The sequence below is a fragment of the Cetorhinus maximus genome, chromosome 12, assembly GCF_964194155.1.
Source record: "Cetorhinus maximus chromosome 12, sCetMax3.hap1.1, whole genome shotgun sequence".
NCBI lineage: Eukaryota > Metazoa > Chordata > Chondrichthyes > Lamniformes > Cetorhinidae > Cetorhinus > Cetorhinus maximus.
In genome coordinates this window covers 77930941-77944447 of record NC_135890.1, presented here as the reverse complement: position 1 = coordinate 77944447, position 13507 = coordinate 77930941, and the positions used below count along the sequence as shown (strand labels likewise).

At 47.1% G+C, this 13507-nt stretch overlaps 1 protein-coding gene across 9 annotated transcripts in view; it reads right to left on the bottom strand.

Moving 5' to 3' along the window:
• The window catches only part of slc2a11b (solute carrier family 2 member 11b), an 88051-nt gene that overhangs the window by 43924 nt on the left and 30620 nt on the right, over positions 1–13507 (bottom strand). For 6 of the 9 annotated variants that reach the window (XR_013578175.1, XM_078553951.1, XM_078553949.1 and 3 more), the window contains 3 exons: positions 12233–12393; positions 9998–10122; positions 8466–8595 (listed from right to left, as the gene is read on the bottom strand). Coding sequence is in view for 8 of the 9 variants with exons in the window: in XM_078553951.1 (XP_078410077.1) it covers positions 8466–8595; positions 9998–10122; positions 12233–12393 (416 nt within the window). In the remaining variant the exon portion in view is untranslated. The remainder of the gene's footprint in view (positions 1–8465; positions 8596–9997; positions 10123–12232; positions 12394–13507) is intronic. The other 3 variants (XM_078553952.1, XM_078553954.1, XM_078553953.1) reach the window with 1 other exon arrangement.

The following is a 13507-nucleotide window of genomic DNA, read 5'->3' as shown; positions in this document are numbered from 1 at the left end:
CCCACCGGCCGCAATGGCGGCTTTTCACACCATATTGTCCCAATCCCGCCTCATTAATTATGCATTCCCGGGAAACATGCTGTTTCCATGGTGGGTGGGCTCTCATTCACTCACCATGCCATAACCTCGCTGCTTCCTCACACCAGGCACCATATTTAAGATGCTGCCATGCGAAAACCTCTTAGTGCTTCCAGCCCAGGACTGCTGCATGGAAGACATAGCCCTGAAAGGCAAGAAGTCTGCAGCCCCCCCACCCCAGTTTAATGACACGCCTATCTGGCACCTTTTGGATGCAGTGAAGGCCCCCATGATGTCCTCTACCCCAGCTCTGGGTGAAGACCAATGGGAGGCGGTGGCAGTGGTAGTCAGCGCCAATGCCCTGCAAAAGAGGACAGCCACCAAGTGCAGCAACAGGATGAATGGTCTCATCCGTTCTGCCAGGGTAAGTCACACTTCTCATCACTCAACTCTCACACTCCCAAACTCATCACACATCCACAGGGATCTCACACCTCAAGAGACAACACCACTAACTCTCACATACACACCCCTATCTCCATCAGGCTCATATCCTCTGGAGCTCGCGTCCTCATCTCACCCATGTATCCGTTCACCACACAAACATTCCACGCAGTGTCATGCGTCCTACTCTCACTCTCTCCATCTGTTTCCATGCAGAAGAAGCTGGCTCACAACAGCAGGGAAAGGTCCCAGACCAGGGGTGGTGTGGCCCACATTAGGTCCCTCACTCACTGAGGAGCGTGCCATCACGCTGACTGGTGAGGATGTGGACCATGCCTGTGGCAACAGTGAGGATCTTGCACCCCATCATCCCTCTCTCAATACAACTGTGAGTGCTCCCTCTCCTGCTTTTGACTCTGCTGCCATGCACTAATTATCTCTACTTTGGTTCACAGGGAGCTCTGCCAAGGGACCGACACCCTCATCCAACCAGTCGCTTAGCTCCATCCACATCCTCACCACCAGCCAAGAGGACACCTTCTCCATTGAAGAGGTGGAAATAAGCAGCCTGGAAGACCCGTCACAGCGCTTACCCACACCCTGCACCAGTGCAGAGACATACACCTCGGTGGGACCTAGATCTAGAGCAGATTCGAGTTCAGAATCTGGTGGTCACTGCACGGACACGTGTCCGCAGCAGGAGGAGGCAGGTTCAGCCGAGCTCCTTGACACTTGAGGACTACTGAGGAAGAGGCATCTGTGAGATCCGAGTCAGATGACAAGCCTCTGGATTTGGCCTTCCAACTCATCCTGGAGAGTCAGCAGAAGGCAGGGGAACATCACGCAGAGCTGTTGGAAGCCCTCAATGCGAGTTGGAGGAGTGTGTCCTTCTGCTCTCTGATGAAGTGGTGCCCACATGTGTGCACAATGAGATCTCCATGGGGAGGATGGCGGACTCCATGGAGACCCTGGTCCAGCAGAACACAGATGTGTGCAGACTTGCATTCCATCGCGGTAGCCATGGGTGAGTTCATGCAGTGGCAACCCGAGAGGGAAATGGGGCACCTCGACATCCCCCCAGGTGCTCCTTCCCCTCAAGGAGTCAGGCCGGGGCCCTCGGGCACCCGAAGGGGGGAGGAGTGGCAGCTGGACACCTCTGGGTCGTCCACTCAGGAATCTCAGAGGCTGTCCTCTCCCTCTGGAGTCCCTTTTGCCTGTGAGCCCCTCAACCTCTACCACCACAGAGGGAGCAGCTGGCCCACGAGTGACTCTGGAGGGAGAAGTGTGTGTGTGTGTGTGTGGAGCAAGGTCTTTCGGAGCTTTGTGCAAACACTCCCATGCACGCGGATCCTTCCCCCATCACACTCATCTCAACATCCTGAGCATTTTCAATACTGCCTGCTGGGGTTCACTTTCAGTTGTCCATCTGAGCTGACCTGCATCTCCGCCCACCCACTGACCTCACTCCCATGCAGCACCTGTTCTCGCCCACCACAACTCTCATTTCACTTTCGCAAGCATGGTGCATCTAAGATTTTTCTTCAGGTGTTCTGTCCTTTCCCCTCCCTCAGTGACCCATTTCCTTTCCTCCATCACTGTTGAGCACCCTGGCATCACCTTCTACCTCCCCACCATGACTGACCAGCCACAACCCTTTTCCTTCAGGAATGTCCAGGTGAATATGCAAATTCCCTTCCTTCCCGAAAATCCCACCCACGTCCACATTAACCTCCCTGAGCTCCTCCTTCCCACCCCCAGGGTCCGTATCTGCCTCCGAGACCCCGCCAACCACCCTCACCGTCCCTTCTACCAATACTGTTGCACCCTCACCCTCCGTCCCACTGCCTCACTATGTCCTCAGTCATTCTTACCATTCCCTCATACCATTCCCACCGTCCGTTCATTCCCCAGGTGGCAGTCATGAACTCAGTCCAGCCTTGCATGCTCACCTGGACATCCCCCCACCTGGAACTTCTCCCCCACCTCCTGGACTCTCCACCCACTTAGCCCTTCCCCTTTCCTGACTCCTTCCTCCACCCTTACCTCTTCCTCTAGCTTTCCTCCCTACCTCTTCCCGACTCCTTCCTCCCTCTGGACTCCTTCCCCTCTCCGGACTCCTTCCTCCCTCACACCTTCCTCCCCCATTACACCCACCTCCACAGTTGCTGTCTTCTCCCATTACCGCTCCTCCCTCAGTACTCCCTTCCCCCCTCGCAACCTCACCCCCAACACCTTCATAACCCCCCTCCCAACATCAACTCCCCTGACACCATCGTTCCCCCCTCCCAACCTCAACTGCCTGACCCTCCCAACCTCCCCCAGCCCCAACACACCTTCCTCTCTCAGTTGAGCCTAGATCTTCCTCTCCATCCCCTCAACAATCACCTGTTATGAGCAGACACCCAACGGTAACTTTCCACCTTCCGTGAGCTGCTTTGCAGTGGAACCGCGTCCATGAGAATCCACCCAGCATGCCATGGATGTTCCTCCAGTGTGCCGCTGCTGTCGGGCTCCAGCATCTTCTGCTCCTGGGATGTTAACGATATGAGCAATGCCCTGACGGTAAGTCCTGACTTCTGCACGTCACACTCTGCACTGGCGTGTTTTCCCACCGACATGGGTGGATCATCCAGCATGGGGGTGGGGGGATGATTCCAGCGAGCTGGGCTTATAATGATGTGCAGATGTATGACAATGAGGTTCCCGACGTCCGACGGCGGGGAATGCGGCCCACCATTGATGGGCAGAGCAGACGATTGCAAACTGGTTTCACGATATCCTGAAACCGATTTTTGGCCGCCTCGCCATATTGTCCACTCGCCCCGCCAAACATGTCCGACATTAATCGGGCACAGAAAATTCTTCCCATAGTTCCAAGTCAGGATGGTGAGTGGCTTGGGAACTTCCAGGTGGTGCTGTTCCTACATTCCCCTGTCCATTATTTTATCACCTCTTCAGGGAATTCAATCAGATATGTCAAGCATGGCCTACTTTTACAAATCCATGCTGACGCTCTCCGATCAGCTGAAAATTTTCAATGTCTCAGTCACCCTATTCTTCATAACAGACTAGAAATTCCCTGACAGCAGATGTTAGGCCAACTGGTCTATAATTTATTGGTTTCCCTCTCTCAACTTTCTTAAATAGTTGAGAGGCATGTACAGTTTTCCAATCTAAGCGATGGTGTAGTGATATTGTTGCTGGACTAGTAACCCAGGGTAATGCTCTGGGGTTCAAATCCACCACGACAGATGCTTGAATTTGAATTCAATAAAAATCTGGAATTAAAAGTCTAATGATGACCATGAACCTATTGTTCACTAATGCTCTTTAGGGAAGGAAATCTGCCGTCCTTACCCACAACAACGTGGCTGACTCAGTCGTATCAAACCACTACAAAGTCTCAAAAAAAAAAGGAATGAAACCGGCCAGACCACCTGGCATTGACCTAGGCACCAGAAATGACAATGGCAAACTCAGTCCGGGTGACCCTGTAAAATCCCCCTTACTGGGGCTAGTGGGAATCATATCTCACAGATAATGTTCCAGACGCCACCATCACCATCCCTGGGTATGACCTGTCCCTCCAGCTGGACAGACTGGTGTCCAGACTGGTGGCAGCACAGTGGTATTCAGTCGGGGGGAGTTGCAACATCAACATCAATCCGGACCCCATGAAGTCTCATGGCATCAGGTCAAACATGGGCAAGGAACCCTCCTGCTGATTACCACGTACCATCCTCCCTCAGCTGATGATCAGTACTCTTCCATGTTGAACATCAATTGGAGGAAGCACTGCAGGTGGCAAGGGCACAGAATGTTCCCTGGGTGGGGGCCTTCAATGCCCATCACCAAGAGTAGCTCCGTAGCACCAGTACTGACCGAGCTGGCTGAATCCTAAAGGACATAGCTGCTAAAGTGGGTCTGTGGCAGGTGGAATCAAAAAGAGGGAAAAAACATTTTTGACCTCATCCTCACCACCTGTCTGCCCCGCAGAAACACCTGTCATGACAGTATCAGTAGGAGTGACCACCGCACAGTTGTTGTAGAGATGAAATCTCAACTTCACACTGAGGATACCCTCCATCGTGTTGTGTGGCACTACCACTGTGCTAAATGGGATAGACTTTGAACAGATCTAGCAACTCAACACTGGGCATCCATGAGGTACTGTGGGCCATCAACAGCAGCAGAATAGTATTCAAACACAATCTGTAACCTCATGGCCCGGCATATCCCTCACTCTACCATTACCATCAAGCCGGGGGATCAACGCTGGTTCAATGAAGAGTGTAGGAGGGCATGCCAGCACCAGGCATACCTAAAAATGAGGTGTCAACCTAGTGAAGCTACAAAACAGGACTACTTGTGTGCCAAGCAGCATAAGCAGCAAGTGATAGACAGAGCTAAGCAATCCCACAACCAACTGATCAGGTCTAAGCTCTGCAGTCCTGCCACATCCAGTCGTTAATGGTGGTGGGCAATTAAACAACTCACTGGAGGAGGCGGCGCCACAAATATCCCCGTCCTCAATAACAGGGGAGCCCAGCTCATCAGTGCAAAACATGAGGCTGAAGCATTTGCTACAATCTTCAGCCAGAATGGCTGATCCATCTCAGTGTCTTCTGGAGATTCCAAGCATCAGAGATGCCAGTCTTCAGCCAATTAAATTCATTTCACGTGATATCAAGAAATGGCTGAAGGCACTAGGTTGTGCAAAGCCTATGGGCCATGACAATATTCCAGCAATAATACTGAAGACTTGTGCTCCGGAACTTGCCACACCCCTAGCCAAGCTGTTCCAGTACAGCTGCAACACTGACATCTACTTGGCTATGTGGAAAATTGCCCAGGTATGTCCTGTACACAAAAAGCAGGACAAATCCAACCCGGTCAATTACCGCCCCATCAGTCTACTCTCAATCATCAGTAAAGTAATGGAAAGGGTCATCAACAGTGCTATCAAGCAACACTTGCTTAGCAATAACCTGCTAACTGATGCCCAGTTTGGGTTCCTCCAGGGTCACTCAGCTCCTGACCTCATTACAGCCTTGGTTCAAACATGGACAAAAGAGCTGAACTCCATAGGTCTGGTGAGAGTGACTGCCTTTGGCACAAGTTAGGAGTGTGATGGAACACTTCCCACTTGCCTGGATGAGTGCAGCTCCCACAACACTCAAGGAGCTTGACACCATCCAGGACAAAACAGCCCACTTGCTTTGGAAGCACATCCACAAACATCCACTCCCTCCTCCACCGACGCACAGTAGCAGCAGTGTGTACCATCTACAAGATGCACTGCAGGAATTCAACAAGGCTCCTTAGACAGCACCTTCCAAACCCACGACCACTACCATCTAGAAGGACATGGGCAGCAGATAGATGGGAACACCACCACCTGGAAGTTCCCCTCCAAGCCACTCACCATCCTGACTTGAAAATATATCACCGTTCCTTCACTGTCGCTGGGTCAAAATCCTGGAACTCCTTTCCTAACAGCACTGTGGGTGTACCTACACCACATGGACTGCAGCTGTTCAAGAAGACAGCTCACCATCACCTTCTCAAGGGCAACTAGGGATGGGCAGTAAAGGCTGGCCCAGCCAGCGCAGCCCACGTCCTGTGAATGAATTTTTAAAAATCTGAAGAAATGGCTCCCACATTGAGAGAAAAAAAAACAGAAGATGCTGGAAATACTCAGCAGATCTGTCAGCCTCTGCAGAGGGAGAAACAGAGCTAACGTTTCAGGTCCATGACCTCTCATCAGAACTCTGATCCAATTCAAAAGGTGTGCCTTCATTACCTGGTAATCAGGTAAATAGGTGCTAAAAATTACACAGGGTTATTAGGGATGGTGATGTGAAGGAACATCAGCTATCCGCCATGGGTCTGAGGAGCACTAAAAACAAATAACCTAAGGCCTTTTTAAAACAAACTAATTGACATGCATAGGAACAGGAATAGACCATTCAGCCCCTCAAGCCTGTTCGGCAATGCAAATAAATCATGGCTGATCTGTATCTTAACTCCACCTACCCACTTTAATTCCATAACTCCTAAAAGGCTTACCTGACAAAGGTCCATCAATCTCAGTTTAAAAATTTTCAACTCACCAAACATCAACAATTTTTTGCAGGAGAGTGTTGCAGATTTCCACTGCCCTTTGTGTAAAGAAGTGTCTCCTGACATTGCTCTTGAGTGACCTAGCTCAATTTTAGCTCAAAGGTTATGTCACTTTTTTTTTTAAAAAATGGACTCCCCAGCAGTGGAAGTAGTTTCTCTCTAACTATGCTATCAAATCTTAAACACCTCAAAAAAAGACATGACTGGGTTTGTGCAGGCTTTCCGCTGTTGATATTCATGCCACTTCCTTAAGGAAACTTGCATCTTTTACGGTCTATGGTGTACCTCTTTCTCAGCCAATATTTAGGCAGATGAATGAGGCTCGGAACACGGAAATCGAACACTTCCACTGTACACAGCTAATGGAACATATCATACGCTGCCAAGTAATCTCCTGTCTTCAAAAAGTGGCTGATTATTCAATTGAATAGTGGCTAAGGCTCTAAAGCAGCAGACTTTGTTTAAATTAAGCAGGTAGATGAACAGTTATATTATGAAACATTGGATTGTACATTTCATTATCCTCAATGCACAAACAAAAATGTCCTTCAACTTTCTCTCTTATAAATGTTAAGAAAAGCTCACTTTGTATTCTGGGGAAAACTCCCCCCACCCCCTTATGGGAGGGGGGGGGGGGGGCAGGTGGGCACACCTCTGATCGGCGCCCCCAAATCAAGGGCGTGCTGCCATTTTACATGGGCGGCCTTAGCGTGACATCCGCTCGGAAGCGCTATGCTGTGCGGGCAGGGGGGGTATTCCCTCAGCCGAGAGTGCGCTCTTACGCGCATGTGCACGAAAGAATGCACTGATCTCCCTGAGGCTAAGTGCTGCCTCAGGGAGATCGGCTCCAAGTTAAAATTTGCAATAAAAATGATATAAAAATTTCCCTGACATGTCCCCTCATGTGATACTGTCACATGAGTTGGGACATGTCCATAACTTTAACTGAAACCTTTATTAAAAGGATAAGGTTTCCTGCTTTTTCTGAAGCCCGCCAGGGCTCCCGGCCTGCCCGCCAACCTTAAGGTTGGACAGGCTGGTCCATTAATGATTTTAATTAGTTTTTCAATGGCCTCAATAGGCCGTTGACAGGTCGGCAGGTGCGCAGCTGACATGGCTGTGCCCCTGCCGACCTGAAAATGGAAATGACGCGGCGTGACATCGGGAGTTCCGCCCGACGTCATCCTGCGTCAGTTTACACGTCCGCCCCGCCCCCGCTCGCCAACTGGAAGATCCTGCCCCTGAAACATGTTACAGTCTTAACATAGCCGAACTTCTCTGCTGAGTTCAGTCACTCCTCCCTCAGGTTGTCAGGCTCAGTGATTTCTCCTACATGCTATATTGTGTATTGTGGTGTGTGTCATGTAATATGTTGTATTATGGGATCTTGCATTAATAGGATAAATTGATAATTGTGGACAATCCACTCAGGGCTCTATTAAATGTGTGCTACTAACAGCAGTCTCGCCTGCCACTCAAAATTTCCTACTCATTAAAATTAATGGCGACAAACAGCCCACCCATCAGAATCAGGAAAAAGGGCATTTTATTACTTCTGGTGCTGATTCCCTGAACAAGTCTGAATGCCTGGTGATGAAGAGCACAAACCTAGAATGGCTAACCCTGCCTTCTCATTACAGATGCTGACTGGCCTCCTGCATTTCCTTTTGTTACTGCCAAGGTTTTATATTGCAATTCAATTCTGCAAGTAAAAGTTCCCAGAATTTCTTGCTCAAGTACAAGCAAATCAATGATTTCTTACACAATACCAAATCGTTAGAGCTCAGCTTTGTTTTCAACAAATCCTTCTACTTTAGTCCATTAGGAGCATTAACCAAGTAGAAAATCTTAAAACCCGTAAGATGCTCACTCTGCCTTACCTCTGTCCCATCACTTGCCCAATTAGAATTCCTGCAGTTATGAACACTGATGTGCCCATAGATATTGTCCCTCTCAGAGCCTTGGGTGCAATTTCTCCCAAATACATGGGCTGTACACACAGGCCGACTCCTGTGAAGAAGAAGAGTTGAATGAGAAGAAAATGAATTAGAATTTGACCAGTGATTGAAGATTGCACGCTGTGCAATCAGAGGCAAACGACGCTCCACGGAAGACAACTGCCAGGGTTCATTCATGGCACTGATGTCCAGGGCAGAGTTTACAGTATGTCGCAGACTACCACAGCCCAGTGACCTGATTGGCAAGGTCAGTGGGTAGAATTCACGTTTACGGAACAATTTTTCACTTTCCAAGTTTCTGACCTCAATCAGATTGACAGGAGCAGGCTCCAGGAAGAGGTCAGCGGAATGAAGCAAGAATCAGACAACGAATTCACACACTGTTTCCGGTACACAGACTGCAGCCTATATCAAGAGCAGGGTGTTTGTACAGCCTTTCGAATATACTGGAGATTATCAGCAATTGATGTAGATATGGTACTTACTTTTGCAGTTTTTTTTTAAATGGGAGTAATGATAATAAAGGGAATCTAGCCCAGGAACTAAGATTAATTGTTGGAATCCCACTCTGACTGTTATCAGCTAATACATCACAGTCCAGTGACAGAATATAGGAACCCTCCCAAACTGTATGGCTCAGTGCTACAATACCTTGTATAGTTGTCCATGCAACCCTCAGTGTAGAAGCCCTTGTACTTTTCAACAAGCACAGGATGTGAAGCTCATCTTTCCTTATTCACGTAGGTTTGAAATGGAAGGAGGCCAAGAGGAAACATTTGGTGGAATGCGAACCCTCGGCATATGTGAACCAACTTGTAAACCAGATTGCTGAGGTTTTCAAAAAAAAAATGTGCTAAGAATGCAGGCAATGTGAAGCTGATGCAGAAACTGCTGGGAGTACACAGCCCACCCATCAGAAATCAGTAAAAAGGGCATTTTATTACTTCTGGTGCTGATTCCCTGAACAAGTCTGAATGCCTGGTGATGAAGAGCACAAACCTAGAATGGCTAACCCTGCCTTCTCATTACAGATGCTGACTGGCCTCCTGCATTTCCTTTTGTTACTGCCAAGGTTTTATATTGCGATTCAATTCTGCAAGTGAAAAAGTTCCCAGAATTTCTTGCTTAGGTACAAGCAAATCAATGATTTCTTACACAATACCAAATAGTTAGAGCTCAGTTGGTTTTCTACAAACTCTTCTACTTTAGTCCATTAGGAGCATTAACCAAGTAGAAAATATTAAAATCCGTAAGCATGTGACACGTGCGAATTTGCCAACGTCAGAGACCTTCATGCTTCACAAAGGAAACATGCAGGCATTTCACTCACAGCCTTCCTGCAGTCTACTACTGCGAAGGGGCTCGTTCAGCTGCCACGGGCAGCCACATCCTCCTGCCCGCAGCTGCTGAATTCTCCTGTAACCTATGGAAAGATTGCCACGGCTTCCCCATACCAGAATGTAGTCCCACAAGAAACCTGCCGACTATTAATAATTCAAACACGCCGGCAGGGTTACTTGCTCCCATCAGAGCCGATCCAGCCAGAACAAGGATGTTGATGAGTAAAAGTGTCCTTTTCCTGAAACACAGAAGTAAACTGCATTGGACAGAACATAGGTGACTAAACAACATTTAATACATGCACAATCTAAAGGGACAGTGCTCTGTACAGCTACTGGTATTCACTCAGCTGCTCCATCCTGCAGATTGCCCCAGGACACTAGAGAGTATAGACATGTGGTCCTTGCTCAGGGCTGTTAATTGATGGTTACTGAATAAGCCCAATTGTGTTTTCACTACACGGGATTCTGTGATTTTTGTTGATGTTTGGAAGATCAAATTCCGAGGCTCATTTTTTTTCTTAAATTGTTCACTAGATGTGGGTCATGCTGATAGGGCCACAACTTGTTGCACAACCCTCGTTGTTTCAAGGAGGTCCTGGAGTGGTTAAATATATTTTAAATTTGAGCACTATAAATCAGAGGTTTGAAGATCGAGAGAGACTGGACTACTCATCAGAAGAAGGAAATAAAACCACCTGCAGCATTGTAAGTTGGGGATGAAGAAGTGTAAGTGTGATCATGGATCTGGGGTTCAGTATATCATTAACTCCATCAAATCTTAGATAGCTGTGGGCCCAGGGATTTATTGTGTTACATGAATGTTTATTAAATAATAATGGGTTGGCTGTACTGTATCCGAGTGCAGACAGACAATAACACTGATATTTAGCATAGCAACATGCGCCAAATCCCTTCACAGGGCCGAAACCATCATTGAGAGAAGAGTTTAAACTGGTGACTGGAGGGAAGATCAGTGAGGTAGACATTCAGGAAGCTTTTGAAGTAAGGGTTAACAAGTAGCAAGATGGTAGGATTTAAGGAGGATATTTCAGATGTGTGTGACAAGAAAAGGGAAGGCTACATTACTGAATGAGAGCAAGGGAATGGACAAGAAGTGACAAATGAGCATTCTTCAACATCCCACAGTGTTGCAAGCAGAAGTCACCACGATGGTTTGATACATGTTCAGTGGTTAAACCACTCTATTTCTTTGAATAATCCCCACCCTCATGCGGAGGAGAACTCTCTATTGCTGGTGACTTGCTGAAAGGAGGGGTTGGCCAATGGTCTGGCATGTGATATCCTTAGTCAAAAGTTAAGCCACTCCCCCTGTTGTATGGTGTTGTATGTGCCTGCATGCCATTGTAATGTAAAGGTGCTCAGCAGAGCAAGGGTTAATGTGGGACTGGAGAATAGCACCGCCCACTGTATGATGTATAGAGTCACATGGTAATAGACTGAGAGAACATTCCAGAGAGAACAGTCTGGAACCAGCCTGCATGGAAGTAACAGCACCATGCATGACAGTAACCTGGGATCTGTAAATAGTTAAGGGCTAACAATAAAGGGGTCCTATTTAAAGATACAAGTCTTGAGATCTCATCATTGAGACATCTAAAGAACCCATATTACAGCACCCCCCGATGTACTTTCCAACAGGTTAGAGTCAGGTTTTCTGCATGTTGGGTTGTGAGGTTTTCTTCACACGTGACTGTGTAGCAGCAATGTTATTTGTGCAAACATTTCTAACTAACAAATGCACTTTAAATGGGTGGATCAGAATCATCAGGAGCTGAATTTGTAAGCTTCATAAACAGATGGCAGCACTGAAATACAGAACTCGAGATAGAAATGGTCAAACATGCCTCTAGTTTCTGTTTTGGGAGAGGGGTTTAGTTCCCAATCATCCACCATTATACTGGCACATCAAACTTCAGAAAAGTGGTACATGCAGATGCTTATGCCCATCTCTCAGGGGTTTCCACCAATCTTACCCCATTCTCACTCAAAAGTTATGGAAATTCTACTTAATTTTTCCAATCAATCAAAAATAAAATCTGGCAAAGTAAACACCAACATTAATGATCACTGGATAAGCCCTTTTAGTTTCAAGGCAAGTTTTTTCTGTTCTAGATCTGTATCTGTGCTGCTAGCCCTCTGACAATGTTGCTGCCACCTCCCAGGTGTACAGAGGGTATATTTGGTGATCCACACAATAGAAAAATGCTATGATGCTGTTCCCACATGTTATTATGAAGTAATGTACAGGTTATGACCAGGGGCTCCCCAACACAGTGCATGCTACAGCACTAAGAGTCAGACATGGATAAACATGCAGAGACTTACCGGCCAAATCTGACCGCCAGGAGTCCTCCTAGCCATGCCCCCAGAAACCCACCCAGGGTGAAAGTTGAAACAATTATAGACCACAGAAGTCTCAGCAGTCCCCTGTCCAGATCACTGCTATATCGGATCTCCCATGTCTCGTTAATGAATTTCTGTACATGCTGGAGATTTGACACAATACAACCATTGAGAACAAGATCATCACCAGAGACCAGTAGCTACAATGCAAAGAAGAAGCCTATAAAATGGTTTGGTCCAACGCTAATGCTAACTTTTAGCTCTTTTTATATTTGGTCCTGTATCATCCATCAAGAGAACTTAGTTCTGTTAAAAACTTTTAAAATTAGAAATATTTTGCACTTTTTCAATGCAACGGCAACACAAAAGGTGCCTTTTGTAAACTTTAATAGCTTTAAATCTCGTAGGAACTACTCTGATCTTGCTGTTCTTCAAAATAACACCATATGAACAATCATGATCAGGAAATGACCCTCACTCCAGTCCATCCAGCCTGACCCACACAATTGTGATAGCTATCATACACACCCAGACCATGTGATCTCCTGGGAGAGGCAAAAAAAAGATAAAAACCCAAGCTAACTTAATTGAGGGATGGGGTAAGAAATCTGGAAAATTCCTTTTTAATATCCACCAAAGATGGCTGATTGCCAGAGGTCCTCCTAGCCACACCTCCAGAAACCCATCTAGGGTGAAATCAAAACGATTATGGGCCACTTGGCTTAATTTCTCATCCGTAAAATGGCACCTCCAACAGAGCAGCACTCCTTCAGTACTACACAGGAGTATCAGCCTAGATGTTGTGCTCAAGTCTCTGGAGTGGGGCTTGAACCCACAACCTTCTGACTCATGTCACAGCAATGTGAGGGAGGTAATTCAGTTCTAAAAATAATCAACTGTCCTTTTATTCTTATTTAAATGAGATTTGTTTTTTTCCAGCCCTCCCCTTCTGGACTATTCTGACTGCCAGATGTTCCCAGCCTTCTGTCAATAGTGCACAAGCTCAGGACACTGACCTGTTCAAACCTGGCCTTGTAAGTTCTTGAGCATTCAGTGGGAAGCTACACTACCCCTTATTTTGCAAAAATATACTTTATTCATAAAATATCAGAAAGAACATTACAAAACATTTCAAAATAGCCACACAAAAAGTGCAATTTTATTCAAGTTTTCCACTGTATACATTCAATGCGAGCCCAACGAGTCTATACAATTCCCAGCCCCTTGGTGCACAATAGCCGAAAAGTCTTAGACAGC